Below are 17,078 nucleotides of genomic sequence, written 5' to 3' on the forward strand. Positions count from 1 at the left end.
TAAACATAAATCTATAAATTGGTTACGACCAGCGAAACCATGCGAGGCCCGTCGGCTTTCGCGTCCCAACCGCCCCTCAGGACCTCTTCTGCCCCATCTCCTCCCCGGCAAAATCATCCCAATCATCCCCCGCCCCCCCAGCCGCAATCTTCCTCCCGATAAAGATACCCACGGCCGTCGCCAAGCTGCTGACGAGGAACCACCCCTCAAACCACCGATCCACGAACCACGGGTCCAGCGCACTCCGCAGCGCATCGCCCACCGCCCACCCGACCTCGCGCGGCAGACTACTCCGCAGCAGCAGCGCCGCGCTGACAACATACACGGCCGCCACCTGGCCCGTCAGCAGCGCCAGGTTCGCCTGCGCCTGGTACCTCAGCCCCGGCGCCCAGCGCGAAAACAAGTGAAAAGTCTGGCTCGCCGAGTTGGCCGACGCCGCCAGCATGACGCCCGAGAGGAGGAACGAAATCTGCCGCGCCCACGCCGTCTGGTCCAGCTTCGGGTCCCAGTGCCGCGCCAGGAGACCCAGGAACCGGCTCACCGGGTCGGTCGAGCTGAACGTCGGCGATGAAGGGTAATACGCCCGCCGCGCCGTCGTTAGCGTCGTCGCGGCCACGCGGTACATGCAGTAGAACCCGAACAGCCACCGCGGTACCGCCAGGCACCGGCCCAGCCGCGTACCTGCGCGCGCCGTGGCCGCCTGCCGGGATCGCATGAGTTTGAGCTGTGAGGCGAGGTTGGCCTGCATGGTTTCGAGGCCGGCAATCTCCATGCGAAGCGCGCGCATCTCGGCTTCATCGCCGCTGCTACCGAACCCCTTGACGGCCCCGAGCATCTTCCCCACGAGACCACCACCACCACCACCACCACCACCACCGGCGGCAGGGCGCGACTGCGTCGTCGATGACTTGCGCTCCAGCGCCTGTAACCGGCGCCGTTTCGTCAGCAGCATCTCGTTGGCAGCTTCGAGCCCGGCCTCCTTCCTCACCACGTCGACTTGGGTGATGGGTTTCTTCTTGTGTTCTGTCACCGACAAAAGCGTATGCCACGGGCTCGACACGGCCGCGAAACCGCTCAGCATAGCCATGAGAAGGATACCGACGACCCCGACCCTCTCGAGACAGGCCCTCGTAAGGCCCCTCTCCTCCACCTCGGGCTTCTTTGTCGTTATCGCGAGACCCCAGTATGACCTCCTAGCCGCCGCGGCATAAGACTGGCTATCGCGCGGGACGAGCAGCCCCAAGCTCCAAAAGACGGCCAACCACCCCGCAAAAGCGACAAACTGCACCAGCCAAGGAAGACGCGGAACCTTCCCCTTGGCGGTGCGCTGAAACCGATACCCGAGCCCGGCGACGACGCTCTGAATCTCGAGGAACGGTATCACCCCAATAAGGAGGACGAGGAGCGTAGGTATGACCACGGCGAGAGCCAGCGCCCGGGCGCGCGGGTGGACCAAGCCAGCCACCTCGCAGAGGATCAACTCGGCGAGGACAGCAGCCAGGGCGACGGTGGCGCTAAAGGCGAGGGCAGCGACGCGGCGACGTAGGCTTTTGCGGCCATGTTCGGCGTGGACCTGGCGGAGGGTCGGCGGCGCGTGGGAAGGGAGGACATTGTCGTCGCCGTCGCGGCTCTCGTGGACGCGTGCGAGGCGGGGGAAGAGGTGTCGGTTGGCGAGGGTGGCTAGGACGCCGAAGGTGACGAGGAAGTGACCGAGCGAGAAGGCGAGGTTGGCGGCCGAGGGGGGGCGAGGGTCTATGGGTTTACACGCCGAGTTGTCGCAGCCGGAGAAGAAACCGGGCCAGGGCATTGGTGGTGGTCGGAGGAGGAGTAAGAGGAGGGGGAGGAGGAGGAGCGGAGAAGACACGTCTGTTGGTGCAGCTGCAGTTTAGAATAAGAAAGAAAAGGTATGAGGTTCTGTTTTTGTTGTCTAATGGTCCGTTATGCAGTTGGATGGCAAGCGAGGGAGTCGTTGGATGATTACAAGGGAGGGGAAGAGATGAAGGTTGATTACAAGGGAGGGGAAGAGATGAAAGTGAACAAGATAAACCGCCCAGAGATTCGTCCCACTCAAACGGTTAGACAGGCGGGGCTTGGAAAGCTTAGCTAATCCAAGGCTTGATTCATGCACTAGTGTATGTAAACAAATTGCAGTGCGGAATCGGCTACCGTAAAAACTCGGTTAATTCGACTTTAAGCTAACGACTTGGCGCCCCATTTTACCCCATCTTTCAGGAATTTCAGCCAATGTACGATGGTCCTTTTCATGGGCTGACGTAACTCACAGCGCGGTGTGATTAGTAAACGTCTAGATTAAACTACTAGGACCAGTGCTAACGTGGTTTAGCTTAAAGTCGAATTACGAATAACCGAGTTTTTACGGTAGCCAAGATCCTAGAAACAAGGGGAAAATATCAGTTTATAAGCCATGATATCTTGACACATATGGACGAGTACCATTGTCCATATCCCACCCTGCCTGAGCCCAGAGATGCCCGTCACCATAGTTCTCAGTAAAGTATTGCACAAACTGGCTCGTGGCGTTCGGAACTTCGGCTGCCGTGGGCTGTACTCTCTTTGCAGCGCACCATTCGAGGAGAAACTTTATATCGTCTGCATCTGATTTTCGCTTCGCCGCGTTTGATCGATCGGGGAGAGAACGGCATTTGGCATTTAAGAGCAGCGTGGGCTTTAGCACCTTTATTTGGCCGATCGAAATCGTCGGGGTAGAGGCCGTGAACGGCTCCTTGAATAGCGCTGGGGGAGTGAGGATTTCGATTTCAATCCTAGGCTGTCCCTTGTAATAAGTATGCAGAGTTCGTTTGTCAACGTCAAAATACTTGTCCTGCTGCTTCAACCTGGACCGGGCATCCTTTGTGCCTCCCTTGGGAACAACAAAGTCCACGTCCCGAGTAACTCGATCAGACCCAAGAACCGAGCACGCAGCACCCCCAACAACGGCGTAACAAGAGTTGCCCATAGCATAGGCAACAGCTTCTACGGCCATTCGTGTTTGTTCAGGGTCCGGAAGGCCATGACTGGAGGAGCTAGAGGCCATGGTCGAAGAAGGTGAGATAACCGGGTCGCGTCGGGGCAGAGTAGCAGTCTGTTGGATAGGTCAATGTGATTGCAGACAGATAGGAGCTGTGGCAGAAAGGACGGTTATCGAGGGATGGGAAGATCGGGGGGCGTGATGGTAAAACTTCGAGAGATCCAAAAGCCAGATAGAAGGTGTGGTGCCCTTACATACTTCAGGGCGGGTGTCCTTGAACCTAAAACCTAGACCGCCCTCACGGCATCACCCTTTCGGCAGTGCTCGTCTCAAAACATAACAGCACAAAAGCCACGGCGCCTAGTAGAACCGAGCTGTTGGTAAGAATCTGCTCCTTGAAGAACCAATAGCATCAAATGTTACGGCATATGATGATATTTGATATTAGAAAACACCATCTTCCTCATGATAAGACAGCTTGTTCAATTATACGACATTATTCAACTCGCTAGTATATGCCTGATATTCCTCTAGCTGACCTTGCTCCTTTCTTAACTCATCTCTGATCCGGCGCTCAGCAGCAAGAACAGGCAAAGTGCCAATATCCAGGCCTAATAATGCATCGTGGTGAAACTGGCGGTTCTCGTACTTGATCTCCTTGGAAAACGACCGTTCCTTTAGTTCATGGACGTGTTCGTATAGGTAGCATACCTGGAGGGCCATAGCGCCTTGAAGACGGCTGCCGTGTGGTGCTTCCAGGAGGCTATCGATCAGCGTATTTATTAAAACCGGTAACGGGGGGAAATAGCCCTCTAGAGAGGTAGGCGTGGGCGCGAAATGCTTGGTAGGGAAATGGAAATCGGCGGCTCTAAGGAGTATGGTCGTTCCTGGTTTCGGGGTGACCTCGCCCGGCGGAGTCGGCGGCCACCTTGGAGGCTCGACTTTATTAGCACCAGGAGGGCATAAGCGACGGTGCGTAATTTCGGGATGCGATGCCAGGAAATGAAATATAAACTTGCTAGGTGGAGGCGTATCGTTCCACCCTTGGTGAAGTAAAGCCTTGGCCGCCTGGTCGATATCGGGGACGAGAAGGTATAGGTCGAAGACGCCGGTCGGGACCCCATAGTGCCAAAGTGCATCTTCGAACCAGACTACACATGGGATCCGTGCCTCTTGAAGAATGGAACAAGGTATGTAGCGCGGAGGGATAGTCATGATCCCAGGATATCTTAGAGGTCGAGAGTGGATAGAGTACGAAGTAAGGCGGCCTTGATTAACGTGTAAAGTCACTGAGTCAACGTAGCATTCGTTAGGTAAGGAACAGTATTAATCATAGACGTGGCTAATCTGAAGTGGAGGACCCCAGATGGGTATGAACAAGTGACGAGTGTCGCATAAACAACAGTAGATCTGCTGATTCAAATTGACTCTGTGGAAGCGGATCTGTTCTGTTACTACTCGTGCCATGCCCCACTTATTTGGATCTCGCTGAACTCGCACCTACACCTACACAAGGATTAAATAGGTTAGTTGTTACTTGGCCCACATCTTGACTTTTCCTTAGATTTCACTGCCGATCGGTATCTTTACATACAAATTGTATGGAGAGGTACCGATCGGTAGCGTAATCCAATGAACGGTCGAGATGTGGGGCAAAATCGCAAACTAATGTACTGTGTATTAAACCCTGTAGGGGTGTGGTTACGTATCTCTACAGCTCAGTTCGGTTGATCACAGCTTCCCACGATAAAAGAAAACACCACATCCCATAGGTAGGATACACATCTATTCCAAGGTCTAACGATAAGGAATAAGGAATGAGGCATGCAAACTCCTTGCCATCCACCCGCTTGTCTTGAATCATCTTTGCCTCCTAGAATACAGACTACCAATGTGAACGCCGGCTAATTGACTGCGCTGCCTTGCCCTTCCAAGTGCCCATAACACCCCAGCATCGCTCCCGCACCTGTCCTTCGTCTGCATCAATCCTTACTGCCGCCCCCGCCAGCTTGCGCCCCATCGTCCGACTCGTCATCCGTGTCCCCTGAACCCATACCCTGCCGACGGTTTTGTTGAAGGAGCGCCGCTGCCTCGCCCATCTCCATGTGGTGGAGACGGTCTTGCTGATCCTGATCTAGCGCCTGCTCTCCCGATATTGCCTCAAACCCGTCCTCGTCTCCGTCGTCGTCATTATCATTATCGTCATCATCACCCTCATCCTCATCTTCACCATCGCCATCGCCATCGCCATCATTGTCATCATCGTCGCCAGCGTCGCACACCGTGGTCGGAACCATCTCCGTCTGCACCTGCAATTGTACATCCCCCGTCTCTGGAACCTCCTCCTTCTCCGTCTTTTCCTCTCCCTCCTCATTCGCCGCCGTCACATTGGACGACAGAGGCGATGGCGACGAGCTGACCTGGTGCCCTACCCGCCGACCCAATTGGATGTTCAGCGGCTTGACGGTCGGGTCGAACGTTGCCGGCAGGCCGAGCGCTCTGGCCACGTAGTGCGCCTCCTGCTCCTCTGAGTGCTTCACCTCGGTCGCGTACCGCCTGGTCCGCGTGCTGTCCGTCTCGTGCTTCCCGCCCGTCGCCGTCAGCATCTTGGCGTACGTCTGCCGCTCCGCGTCGAGTCGCCTCTTAGTCCTCTTCTTCACGCGCTCTTCCGTCGGCCGCACCACCACCACGGGGATGGGCGAGTACTGGAGGCAGTACTTGGAGAACGAGTTGCGCGTGTTGACCAGGCCCTGGATGCCCCCTAACGAGCGCCCGCGCGTGCCGACAACCAGCATGGCCGGCTGATACATTTGAATCTAACGAGCAAGGAATCAGGTCAGTGGTGGAAAAGGAGAAGAAAAAAAAAAAAAAAGAGGGACTCACGAGCTTGTGAAAAGTGGCATGAAGCTTGCCGACCGCATACTCCAAGATAAAGTTTATGGCGCGGTTAGCTCCATTCTTGGCAATAATCGAGTCCATCAGCGCCTGTGCATCGCTCTGGTACGACCCGATGCCCTTGTTCACGTTTTCCGTCACCCGCACGCACACCACCTCATCGCCGTCGTCGACCATCTCGTCCAGGAGCCACTGGAGCGCCGAGTCCGAGTAGTCGTGCTCGTCGACACCAACCATGAACGTGCGTGACCGCCGCTTAAACTGGTAACCGTGATGACGGACGTTGAGCGTGAAGGACGTGGTGTTACGCTTAGTGGCCTCGCCGATCTGCATGTTGTCGAAAGTCACCCGCGACTGGAACCTGTTCGGTGGTTGTTGGTTAGTGGCACGTAACCTCGAACAAGGAGTCGAGTCGTCTTCGCATCTCCTCAAAAGCCTCCGGGCCACCCAAAGAGTTGTCTACGCAAAGAACGATGCCCAGTAGAACGTAACAATAAAACTAACCTCGAAGGAGGCGGAGAGGAGGCCTTGATGCGCTCCTTGTCCGTCTTCTTGTGTGTTCCCTGGGGCAATTCGTCCCCCATAGGCACGAAGCTGAGCGACGACGCAGAGCCCCTACGCCCCTGCCAGGTTCGGACAGTCGAGTCAGACGCCGAGGAGCCGGCCTGGGTGGACGACCCGACGGACGGGTCGTGCGACAATGTAGGCCGTAGCGATGTGCCCTGACCCTTAATCTGGATGGTAGGTCGGCCCCCCGTCGTCTCGGGAGAGGATGCTTGATTGTCGTCGGTACCAGGCCCTCCTGTTCCTGTCTCATGCGCAGGTTGGCCAAGGGGGGGTTGGTCAGAGGGGGGCATGGTGGCGGCGCCTGGAGTTTGCGACGACGACATGGTATGAGCGGCGCCAGGAAGTCGTCGAATGTAAGAATGCGGCCAGATAAAGCTGGACTGAAAATTACTTGCGCAACCTGTAATCCACAGGACGCGTAGCGTAATAATATGGTCTTTGAGGCAGTGAGGAGATTCGTATCTCGTGCGATTGACCGCGTGACTGATCGTATGATACGGGCTGCAGTAGGCGACTCTTACTCAGGACCTATAGCTGCTCGCTCATGCCCAAGGCCCAATAGACAGGCGCGAGGAGAATTCCGTGATGATGTTTGATGCTTCTCTGATGTATAAATGAGCTCTCTTGAATGTATGTTACGGCGTTTGTCAAGAGGGAAGAAGGGGAAGAAGGGGAAAAATAACGACCAAGATGACGATAGCTCGAAGCTTTACCCAGGGGCGGAGAAGGCAGCACCCGCGTAGTGTCGTGGTCAATGCGTATGTAGATGCGAAGTACCTCACCACCCTGCTTCGGTACTCCGTACATCCAGTACTTCCACACGAGGCTGGTGACGTTGCTCTGCTGCAGTTCTTTTGCCAAGTCCTTGGCAGGACAGGCCATCTTGAGACAGTACATGTACAGTACCTTGACGGTACTTGTTCAAACGGGTGCTCAAATGACAATATAAAGCTTCGCACTATCTTCTGGTACTCGAGCACCTGAGGGAAACTAGAAGACTTTACTCCAATTCGATGTACACTAAAGTACTTCATCTCTATTGATTCCTTCGGACCCGTCGTTATTCCGCGTAGGTACGGAAAAGAAAGTAGCAAGCAGCACAGAGCTGTACTTCGACTCCATAGCCCTATCTCGGCGACGGCATCCAACATGTAGGTCTCCGCCGCGGAAATAAAAAGACATTCCTCATCAAGGTTATTTCATCTCGTCCTCGACAAACCCGACCTTTGTCGGAAACCCCTTCTTCCCTCTTTGCCTACTTACAAGTATGCCAGCTCCCGCCCCCGTCCGGCCCTGGTCCGGGGGACATGGTTTATTAGGACGCCGTAACGCCAAAACAATGCGAGCTACCATTCCTCTTTTTTTCCTTTCTCTTTTCCCTCCTTTGCTGGCCTGTTCCGCAGTAGGCGGGCAAGCCGAGAGTCGTTTCTAGAAAGGCTTCCCTGTCACCTGATCCGTTCCCGGCAACAAGTGACGCGTGATCATCGAGTTTCGGTTATGTCGCCCTGATCGATGCTTAGGTGTAGGTGCGCGACAGGTTGCGCAGGTACCAGTCGACCAGCTTGCGGCCCACCTTGGCTTCCGAAATGTGGATAAGGTCCTGTCAATGTATTAGTATGTAAAAGACAACAAAGATAGAAAAAAACAACTCACATTCTGAAGGGCGTAATCAAGATCGCTGACGTTAACCAAATCGCCATCCAGCAGGCTGTTCTCGGTCCACCGCAGCTGCTTGGTCCGCTGCTTGGCCACGAGGAGCCAGGACCGCAGCTCGTCCGAGTCGACGTCGAGGAAGCCGGCCAGCTTGTTCAGGTCCATGGTGGTGTAGAGGCGCAGGTACGACTTGATGGTCGGGCTGAACATGTTGGTCTTGACCTCGTCCATAAAGACCGACAGGTGGTGCTCCACGGGGTCAATGTTGGACTCGGGGTCCTCAAAGTCGGGCGGCACGGGCGAGATGAACTTGGGGCACGCGGCGCGGAAGAGCTCCTCGAAGATGGGCAGCGACTCGGGCCCGCCGCGCTGCAGCTTCAGCAGCTGGTCGCCGTACTTCTCGCGCAGCGCCGTGTGGATGGTGTCGTCGAGCCGGGTCGGCTGGAAGGCCACGCAGATGGCGATGAGGGCGTACATTTGCTCGTTCTTCTTGGTGATCGAGTCGTACTGCGCGCTCTTTTGGAAGTTCTTGGTCCGCGACACGTACACCAGGATGTGGCTGAACATGCGGATGGCGTCGGCGTACCGGTGCATCATCATGTACGAGAAGCCCACGTAGTAGTAGGTGGTAAAGTGCGCCGCCATGACGCGCGCGAACATGGCCTTCTTGTTGAGCTCAATGTCGTCGAGCGTCTTGAGGGCGAGGCTAAAGTCGCCCAGGAGCGTGTGCACCCGCAGGAGCCCGATGATGGAGAAGTAGCCCAGCATGCGGTACAGGTTCTTGGACCCGTACTCGCCCGCCACGGTCATGGGGTCCTCGTTCCGACGCATGGCCGCGAGCTGCTCGGTGATCTGGGACCGCTGGATGAGCGAGTAGAGGACGTTGAGGACGCTGTAGCTGCCCCACGTGTTGGGGTTCTCCCGAAGGACCTGGGCCTCTTCCTCGTTGGAGCCTTGCCTCGCGATGCGGTTACGGTAAGACGAGAAGGAGTTGAACTGGTAGATGAATTCGTCGATGACATCCCAAGCCCAGTAGTACTATAAAGGGTACGGCCTTGTTAGCAATATGTATGAGGAATGGGCGTATCCAGGACTTCATTCCTACTCCCCAGACCACGACGACATACCGAAGGCGGCTCTAGGTCGACGGGACCCTCGCTGTTGAGAATAAAGTGGAACAAGCTGCAGTACGCATCGTAGCTCTGAAACTTGACCTCCAACGGGGCGGAAAAGTCGAGGGGTTGGGCGGCGGCGACGAGCCGGGACTGGATATCGTCGGGCTGCTGGGCCATGGACATTGAGCTGACCTGCTCCAACTCGGCGCCATCCTCATACTGGACCTGCTCCTTGTAGTCGTTGACAAGGGCCTCCTCCTCGACGTCGCTGTCGTCATCCATGGCGCGCACCTGCCGCTCGCCGTTTTGGAAGCCGCTCATCTTGTATTCTCTGCCTGTTTTTGGGTATCTGCCGATGAACCCTTGTATGGACAGAGTCGAAGAAAAGAATTCGTCCACGCGAGAGAACGGCCGGAGACTGGGATGTGGGAGTGGGCGTGGAGTAGGCAGTGGGTGGTTGGGTGATGGTGGTGGGCGGTGGTCGTCCAGTGAATGGATTGGTGGGGTGTGGGAAGATTCCTCCTTTGCTCACCGCACGCGCCAAATGAGGCATCACAAAAATCCCGAATTCCAAATTTTCACGAGTTTTTGCTTAGGGTTTGGGTTCCCGATAGGGGGTTATCCGTTTTTATTCCATGTACCGGGGAGTGACAAGTTTACACGTACTTTGTAGTAATAGCGGGGTTGTGGCGGGGTAAATTTCCTCTTACCTCATCGTTCATGGCGGGGCAATTGGGCAAATTCTCGGACAAGAAAATACCTACGAATAAATTTCCCTCCCTCCCATCATCACCGACAGCCCAAAAAAAACGCTCTACTCCATACGATAACGCTCTCCGTCCCAAACGGTCTATGGCTTTTGGTCCAGCTTTCAACGTCATATAACCCTTGGTTTTTACTTACACTACTTCGTATATACACTAGTTATACCTTGCCAAGCCTGGGTGATCGCATGACGTTGACCAACGAGCTCTGAAGAATACGGCGAATTAGTCATCTCCACCTTGTATCATCAATGACCGATCTTCTCTCCATCTCTATATATACGAGCTGCTAGAAGGGAATATATCCAGTCAACTGCCGGACCTTGCTTTCTCCGATCTGACCTTCTGACCCTGCTCTGTCAATATGCGTCTCGTGACTCCCACAAAGCTGGCAAGCCTGCAAAGCCAAGCTGATAATGTCCGCAATGTAAGTCTCGCCCTCGTTCCACGTCCCACGTCCTTCAAGGCCATCAGCCCATTGCTCACCCGGGGATGCAGATTTGTATTCTCGCCCATGTCGACCATGGAAAGACTTCCTTAACAGACGTCCTAATCGCCACCAACGGGATCATCTCCCCGAGGATGGCCGGCAAGATCCGATACCTCGATTCCAGACCAGACGAGCAAAGCCGAGGCATCACCATGGAGTCCTCCGCCATCTCGCTCTTCTTCTCCATGCTCAGGAGATCAGCTCCCGATGCGGCTCCCGAACCTTCCGAATACCTCATCAACCTCATAGACTCGCCGGGTCACATTGACTTTAGCAGCGAGGTCTCTACTGCGTCCAGATTATGCGACGGCGCCGTGGTACTGGTAGACGCCGTCGAAGGCGTCTGCAGTCAGACCGTGACTGTACTGCGCCAGACCTGGATGGAAAGCCTAAAACCGCTACTCGTCTTCAACAAGATCGACCGCCTGGTGACCGAGCTCAAAATGACCCCGAGCGAAGCCTACACGCACCTCAGCAAGCTCCTGGAACAAGTCAACGCCGTGCTAGGAAGCTTCTTCCAAGGAGAGAGGATGGAGGAGGACCTCAACTGGCGCGAGAAAATGGAGGAACGTGTCAGAGCCGCCGCCGCCGACAAGGAGTCGGAATCCCCCGACCAAGTCACCGAGTCTGGCGAACTACAATTTGAGGAGAGGGACGACGAGGACCTCTACTTTGCTCCCGAGAAGAACAACGTCATCTTTAGCAGCGCCATTGACGGCTGGGCCTTCACCGTCCGTCAGTTTGCCAGCTTATACGAGAAGAAGCTTGGGATCAAGCGTGGGACCATGGAGAAGGTCCTCTGGGGTAACTTTTACCTGGATCCCAAAACGAAAAAGATCCTTGCCCATAGGCACCTGAAGGGACGAAACCTGAAGCCCATGTTCGTGCAGTTGGTACTGGAGCCGATATGGGCAGTCTACCAGGCCACTGTCGGCGGCGACAACGGAAAGGGTGATGCCGCCCTGCTGGAGAAGATCACCAAGTCCCTGGGCCTAACAATACCGCCTCACGCCATGCGGTCGCGAGATCCGCGCGTGTTGCTGACGACAGTCTTTTCTCAATGGCTACCCCTATCCACCGCCCTGCTGGTCTCCGTCATCGAGTCGCTCCCGGCGCCTCCGGTGGCCCAGGCCGAGCGGCTCCCCGAGATGGTCGAAGAATCACCAGGCGGGGAACATGTCGACAAGAATATCACAGACGCCATGGTTTCGTTCAAGGCGTCCAAATCCGACCCCGTCGTTGCCTACGTCAGCAAGATGGTGTCGGTACCAGAGAGCGAGCTCCCGCATAACAAGAGAAGGACTGGTCAGCTCAGCCCCGAAGAAGCCAGGGAACTCGCTCGCAAGAAACGCGCCGAGGCGGCTCGCGCTCAAGCTGCAGCCGCCGCTGCCGCTGCCGAAGCAGGAGCAGGGATGGGAAGTGGGATAAACGACTTGGCCGAGGCATTGGAAGAAGTCAGCCTGGACAATTCCACTCCCGAGCTAGAAGAAAAGGAACATGACCCGGAACACCTCATCGGTTTTGCCCGGATGTACTCGGGCTCGCTCTCCGTGGGCGACGAGGTTTATGTTCTTCCCCCGAAATGGTCACCCGCCAACCCCCACTCGCCAGAGGCCGAGAAAGTCACCATCACTGCCTTGTACATGTTTATGGGTCGGACCCTCGAGGCCCTGGATACCGTGCCGGCCGGCGTCGTCTTCGGCATCGGTGGTCTCGAGGGACACATCTTAAAGTCCGGCACACTGTGCAGCCAGGTGGAAGGCGCCGTGAACTTGTCGGGCATCAATACGCTCGGGAAGCCCATCGTCCGAGTTGCCCTAGAGCCCGTCAACCCTGCAGACCTCGATAAGATGATCCACGGACTGAAGTTGCTCGTCCAGAGCGATCCCTGCGCCGAGTATGAAGCCATGGAAAGCGGAGAGCATGTCCTCCTTACCGCCGGAGAACTGCACCTCGAGAGGTGCTTGATAGATCTCCAGGAGCGGTTCGCCCGCTGCGAAATCCAAGCTGGTGCGCCCATCGTGCCGTACCGAGAGACCATCGTGAGGGCGGACGAAATGCGCCCGCCGGCAAACAAGGACCTTGGCCGTGGCGTAGTCGTCGGCATGACCTCGTCCAAGAACGTCTCCATTCGTCTCCGCGTCAGGCCGTTACCCGAGAAGGTCACCGAGTTCCTCATCAAGAACAGCAACTCTATTAAGCGCATATACTCGGGCCACCGGGACCATGGGTCCAGCAATGGAAACGGAAACGCAAACGGAAATGGGCAGCAACAGGAAGGCGTAGGAACCGTCGAGGCCGATATCAACGTCACCGACGCCGCCAAGACCATGTCCCAGGACGAGTTCAAGCAGCAACTCGAGGCACAACTCGACTGCAACAAGACCCGGGACAGGGAGACGTGGAAGAACACGGTCGACAAGATTGTGGCCTTTGGACCTCGCAGAACCGGACCCAACTTGCTGATCGATGACACACCCGACGGTATCCTCCCCAAGGTCTTCTCGGCACACCACGCCGGAAACAATGCCGGTTCCGCTTCCGCCCCGCAGACCGGCGAGTCTCTCCACCCGGTCCAGCTCGTCGACAGGATCACCTACGCCTTCCAGCTCGCCACCGCCGAAGGACCTCTCTGCCACGAGCCCGTACAGGGCATAGCCGTCACAATCGAGGACGTGATGGTCCACGCGCCGCCCGAATCCGACGACCCCTCCTCGTCCCATTCCTCCGTCGGGCCCCGGCTCACGGGCGAAGTCATCAAAACCACATCGAGCTCCATCCACGCCGCCATGCTCGACTGGTCCCCGCGCCTCCTGCTCGCCATCTACTCGGTCGAGATCCAGGCGTCGACCGACGTGCTCGGCCGCGTGTACGACGTGCTCACGCGCCGCAGGGGCCACGTGCTCTCCGAGGCGATGAAGGAAGGCACCCCCTTCTTCACCATCGCGTCGGTCATCCCCGTGGTGGAATCGTTCGGCTTCGCCGACGAGATGCGCAAGCGCACCAGCGGCGCCGCCCAGCCCCAGCTCCTCTTTGCTGGGTTCGAGGTCCTCGACGAGGATCCCTTCTGGGTCCCCTTCACCGACGACGACCTCGAGGACCTCGGCGAGCTCGCTGACAAGGAGAACGTCGCCAAGCGGTACATGGACGGTGTTAGGAAGAGGAAGGGTCTGCTCGTCGAGGGGCGGAAGATTGCCACGGATGCGGAGAAGCAGAAGACGCTGAAGAGGTGAGGTTGACGTACGTGGCTGACCAGATGGTCTGGGTAAATAGGAGATGTGTATAGTGACAGGACTGGTATTTCGTACGGGGGATCAAAGGCAATCTGAACAGTTTTATTCATTTCCATCTTTTCGCATTCCGTCCTTCCTCCACCTCATTTTTGCTTGTCCAGAGTCTAAGGTAAGGAATGGCTTCTCTACAATACAGAAGCCAGCCCAGGGATGGATGGCCTCGTGGAGAGCCGCCATTCCATTTCCACCACACCCCCAGAGACTGTAATCAGGTGTCTCTCTCTGTGTTCTCCCAGACCCCCTCGTGAATCATCGGCGCCATTGCTCTCATCCCGAGACCGAAAAACGAAAAGAAAAAGAAAAAAGAAAATCCTACGCCCCCGCTGCTTCTTTTTCGAGGTGATCATCAAGGGTCAAACCGACAGACGTATCATGAGCATGAGCGGCGAGGGTAGGATGATTGCCTCCCCGGTGCCAGTGGGAAAACAAAAACCAGGGATGAAAAAGCAAGCAGGCCTTTTTCTCGGACAAAAGGAAAATAAAGAAATGAAAATGAAATGAAAATGAAGAGAGGAGAAATAGGAGAGGCACAACATGAGACGACAGCGACCAAATAAAACCAACCCGACCTGTGAGATCCGTCGTCTATGTTGTTCTCCAGAGAGCACAGCGTGAATGAAAGGGGGCGTGGTGTCGAAAGCTGGAGGAAAAGGATTCGTGTTACCAACGGCGGGTCAAGGACCAAGGGGTAGGGGAGCAACCATGCGTCAGAGGAAAGCGCGAAAGCCTCAATTTTCTTCTTTTCTTTTCTCCTTGTTTCCTTTCCCTTTTAATCCCCCCTTCAACTCCGATGATTCCGAAATCGGATGTGCAGCTCCCAAAACGTCAAGTCATGGCCGAGGGCGGCCCTCCCCCCCAAATCGTGGTAAGGAGGGTGAGGCGATAATGATGAATGGATTCGGCGGACGATGTAAAAAACAAGTTGGACGGGGGGGAGTTTCCCGTCTTGACACCCAATGGCTTCCTCCAGGATCGTCGGAAGAAGCGGTCATTGGCAGAGTATGTACTTAGCACTCTCTAAGCACGAGCGCCACGGCGACCTTTGTTGGGCACGGTCGTCCAGCCATCGTCCTCCTGGACAGGCGTTCCCGGCTCGGCGGTGGTGGGAGTGGCCGGCTGCTGGGCCGCCTGGGCGCCGTTGGCGCGCGCGCCACGACCACCTTCGTATCGGGCGCCGCGCGGCGCACCACCGCCTCGACGGTGTCCATGGGCGCCACGGGGCGATCTAGCCTCGCCAGACGACTGGCGCCAGTTTCCGCTCTCGGCGGCTCGCGTCTTGATGGGCGGGGCACCCTCCCGCGGGCCTCTGGAACGAACGGGGACGTCCTGTGCAGCAGCAGCCGGGCCGGCACCGTTCTGGGCATCCTTGGCGGCTTCTTCCGTATTTGCACCCTCGGCGGCGGCGGCGGCGGCGTCGGCTGGCTTGGCGGCCTCCTCTTCGGCCTTTTGGGCGGCGGCGGCCTTTGCCTCTTCCTCGGCCTTCAGGGCCTGCTCGGCTTTCTCGGCGGCCTCCTTCTCGGCGGCTTCCTTGGCCAACCGCCGCTCTTCCTTGGCCTTTTCTTCGGCTTCACGCTTCGCCTTGAGTTGCTGCTGTCGCCTCTCTTCCACCTCCTTCTCCCTCTGGGCGGTATCGATGGGCCGTGCGGCGCCGAAGGGGCTGGACTTGGCGTCGCCGGTGATGGAGGGCGACAAGACCTCAGCGGTCTCGGATACGGTCCTCTTCTGCAGGTTCAGCCTGGGACGGCCGGTCGGGGCGAGAACGGCAGCTGGCCCGGCGGAGGGTGAAGTGGGCGCCTCGCTACCGTCGCGCGACTGTGCGGGCGGTGGGTTGGGGCGCATGCTGGCGCGCCATTGCATATCCTTTTCGGCGGCAGTGGGCGCACGTTCGGGGCGGTCGTCGCGGGGCGGACGAGATCGATCGTGCCGGGGAGGCCCCTGACCTTCACCCCAGGCAGCAGGAGACAGTCGTCGGCCGCCGCGGAACGAGTCGGAGCGGCCACCATCGGCAGAAGGGGGATAGCTACCGTCACGAGTAGTGGGGCGTTCCGGGGGAGGCAGGGGTCCCTTGCGCTCCCAGTTGCCAAAGTCCCGAACCCTGCCATCGTCGGCGGGCTCACGAGAGCGGCGCTCACCAAATTCGGAGGGACGGCGGTCGCCTCCGCGAGACGGCAGATCGGCCAGAGGGCCCTTTCGGGTCCAGTCGCTCAGATCACGGGTGGATTCGCCATGGCCGCCTCGAGCTGATGCGTTTGTCTTGTCAGATAACGAGCACTTTCGTTATGGCTAGGGTTTTCTCTCGTCCATTTCATTATAACTTACGTGGATCAGCAATGGTGATGCGAATGTTCCGGCCCTGGAAGGACTCTCCATCGTACTGGAGAGCGGCCTTGAGACCGTCAAGAGTGGCAAACTCGGCGTAGGCAAAGCCCTTGGGGCGCTGTTGCTCGCGGTCCTCGATGATGCGGACACTGATGACATTGCATTCAGCGAAGAATTCGGTGACGGTGTCGACGGTGGCGTCATAGGAGAGGTTGCCGAGATGCGCCGTGTAAGGGGGCTTGTCGGGAAGCTCGGCGGGACCAGTATCGCGGGGAGCATAACCTAGATGGTAAGCACTTGCGAGACGGATCGGTGTCAGGGGCAATTGATAAACTTACTACGGTCGCTGCTACCCCAGGCTTGGCCAGAGCCGTAGCCGGAGCCGGAGCCGGCGCCGTAGCCAGAGCCATAGCCGGAACGCCTTTCGACAGCAGGGAGAGGTTGGGTACCTAAGCAGGAGTTTAGTTAGTGACACCCGACGGAAACGATAGCAAGGATGGGCAAAGAGAGGGAGAAAAAATAGAGACGGGAGAGAAAGCGTGAGGTAAGCTTACCATAGGTATCCTCAACCTCGTCAGCCCAAGATCCGCCCAAGTCTATAACCTGTCAGTCAGTATTTTTCTCAAGACTGAGGGCTGATAGGCAGCATAAGAATGGCGCTTTGCCACGGTTGCAGCGATTTGGCATTGAATAGACCAAGTCGACGGTTGCATTGTTCGGCGATGTGGAGGGAGGGAGTTGGAGGAGGAATGACTGACTTCCATCAGACAGAAAGTCGCCAAGCGACATCTTCTGGGCTTCCTTCTTTTTGGGCGCTGCACATGGAGATATCGGATCAGTCAAACAAGCTCATTCAGGATGCATGCATGGCATAGCAGCATTATCGACGTATACCAGTTGGTATGGGACAACACACCCATGATTGCGGTTAAGCGGCCACGCGCAGCGAATCAATCGATGCGCGTAGGTAGAGAGACGATAGCTCGGAAGGAG

The 17,078-nt window shown here is 56.9% G+C and overlaps 6 protein-coding genes across 6 annotated transcripts; 1 reads left to right on the forward strand and 5 right to left on the reverse strand.

Annotated features, from left to right (window-relative positions):
* Nucleotides 1–69: 69 nt before the first annotated feature.
* ACRALDRAFT_1065393 (uncharacterized protein) lies at nt 70–1,973 on the reverse strand. Its single transcript, XM_071017144.1, has one exon. It carries the CDS (start codon nt 1,805–1,807, stop codon nt 77–79), a length of 1,731 nt encoding a protein of 576 aa, XP_070872304.1. The 5' UTR covers nt 1,808–1,973; the 3' UTR covers nt 70–76.
* A 1,464-nt stretch (nt 1,974–3,437) lies between these two features.
* ACRALDRAFT_1065392 (uncharacterized protein) lies at nt 3,438–4,345 on the reverse strand. The gene has a single exon (XM_071017143.1). It carries the CDS (start codon nt 4,202–4,204, stop codon nt 3,476–3,478), a length of 729 nt encoding a protein of 242 aa, XP_070872305.1. The 5' UTR covers nt 4,205–4,345; the 3' UTR covers nt 3,438–3,475.
* A 385-nt stretch (nt 4,346–4,730) lies between these two features.
* ACRALDRAFT_1077590 (uncharacterized protein) lies at nt 4,731–7,103 on the reverse strand. Its single transcript, XM_071018661.1, has 3 exons — nt 6,389–7,103; nt 5,873–6,245; nt 4,731–5,805 (listed from the first exon to the last, which is right to left on the reverse strand). Exons 1-3 carry the CDS (start codon nt 6,772–6,774, stop codon nt 4,972–4,974), a joined length of 1,593 nt encoding a protein of 530 aa, XP_070872306.1. The 5' UTR covers nt 6,775–7,103; the 3' UTR covers nt 4,731–4,971.
* Nucleotides 7,104–7,401: 298 nt separating this feature from the next.
* Nucleotides 7,402–9,773, reverse strand: ACRALDRAFT_1083055 (uncharacterized protein). Its single transcript, XM_071019400.1, has 3 exons — nt 9,232–9,773; nt 8,105–9,142; nt 7,402–8,051 (listed from the first exon to the last, which is right to left on the reverse strand). The coding sequence occupies exons 1-3, from the start codon at nt 9,538–9,540 to the stop codon at nt 7,968–7,970; spliced, it is 1,431 nt and encodes a 476-aa protein (XP_070872307.1). The 5' UTR covers nt 9,541–9,773; the 3' UTR covers nt 7,402–7,967.
* A 574-nt stretch (nt 9,774–10,347) lies between these two features.
* On the forward strand, nt 10,348–13,706 carry ACRALDRAFT_1058217 (uncharacterized protein; the record flags this gene model as incomplete). The annotated part of the gene is made up of 2 exons (XM_071015939.1): nt 10,348–10,410; nt 10,482–13,706. The coding sequence occupies 2 exons, from the start codon at nt 10,348–10,350 to the stop codon at nt 13,704–13,706; spliced, it is 3,288 nt and encodes a 1,095-aa protein (XP_070872308.1).
* A 1,077-nt stretch (nt 13,707–14,783) lies between these two features.
* On the reverse strand, nt 14,784–17,005 carry ACRALDRAFT_2043737 (uncharacterized protein; the record flags this gene model as incomplete). Its single annotated transcript, XM_071021374.1, has 6 exons — nt 14,784–16,006; nt 16,086–16,367; nt 16,424–16,534; nt 16,640–16,681; nt 16,844–16,900; nt 17,002–17,005. The coding sequence occupies 6 exons, from the start codon at nt 17,003–17,005 to the stop codon at nt 14,784–14,786; spliced, it is 1,719 nt and encodes a 572-aa protein (XP_070872309.1).
* Between the last annotated feature and the right edge of the window lie 73 nt (nt 17,006–17,078).

This window comes from Sodiomyces alcalophilus (genome assembly GCF_042370955.1).
Source record: "Sodiomyces alcalophilus JCM 7366 unplaced genomic scaffold ACRALscaffold_7, whole genome shotgun sequence".
In the NCBI taxonomy this organism is placed as follows: domain Eukaryota; kingdom Fungi; phylum Ascomycota; class Sordariomycetes; order Glomerellales; family Plectosphaerellaceae; genus Sodiomyces; species Sodiomyces alcalophilus.

Bases quoted from the DNA above. Each gene is read 5' to 3' on its own strand.
- ACRALDRAFT_1077590 (XM_071018661.1), bottom strand. From the start codon at position 6,774: ATGTCGTCGTCGCAAACTCCAGGCGCCGCCACCATGCCCCCCTCTGAC. The intron at 6,246-6,388 runs GTTAGTTTTATT...ACCACCGAACAG, and splicing joins TCCTCTCCGCCTCCTTCGAG to GTTCCAGTCGCGGGTGACTT. The intron at 5,806-5,872 runs GTGAGTCCCTCT...CTTGCTCGTTAG, and splicing joins ATGCCACTTTTCACAAGCTC to ATTCAAATGTATCAGCCGGC.
- ACRALDRAFT_1065392 (XM_071017143.1), bottom strand. From the start codon at position 4,204: ATGACTATCCCTCCGCGCTACATACCTTGTTCCATTCTTCAAGAGGCA.
- ACRALDRAFT_1083055 (XM_071019400.1), bottom strand. From the start codon at position 9,540: ATGAGCGGCTTCCAAAACGGCGAGCGGCAGGTGCGCGCCATGGATGAC. The intron at 9,143-9,231 runs GTATGTCGTCGT...TACCCTTTATAG, and splicing joins TCGACCTAGAGCCGCCTTCG to TACTACTGGGCTTGGGATGT. The intron at 8,052-8,104 runs GTGAGTTGTTTT...ATACATTGACAG, and splicing joins TTGATTACGCCCTTCAGAAT to GACCTTATCCACATTTCGGA.
- ACRALDRAFT_1065393 (XM_071017144.1), bottom strand. From the start codon at position 1,807: ATGCCCTGGCCCGGTTTCTTCTCCGGCTGCGACAACTCGGCGTGTAAA.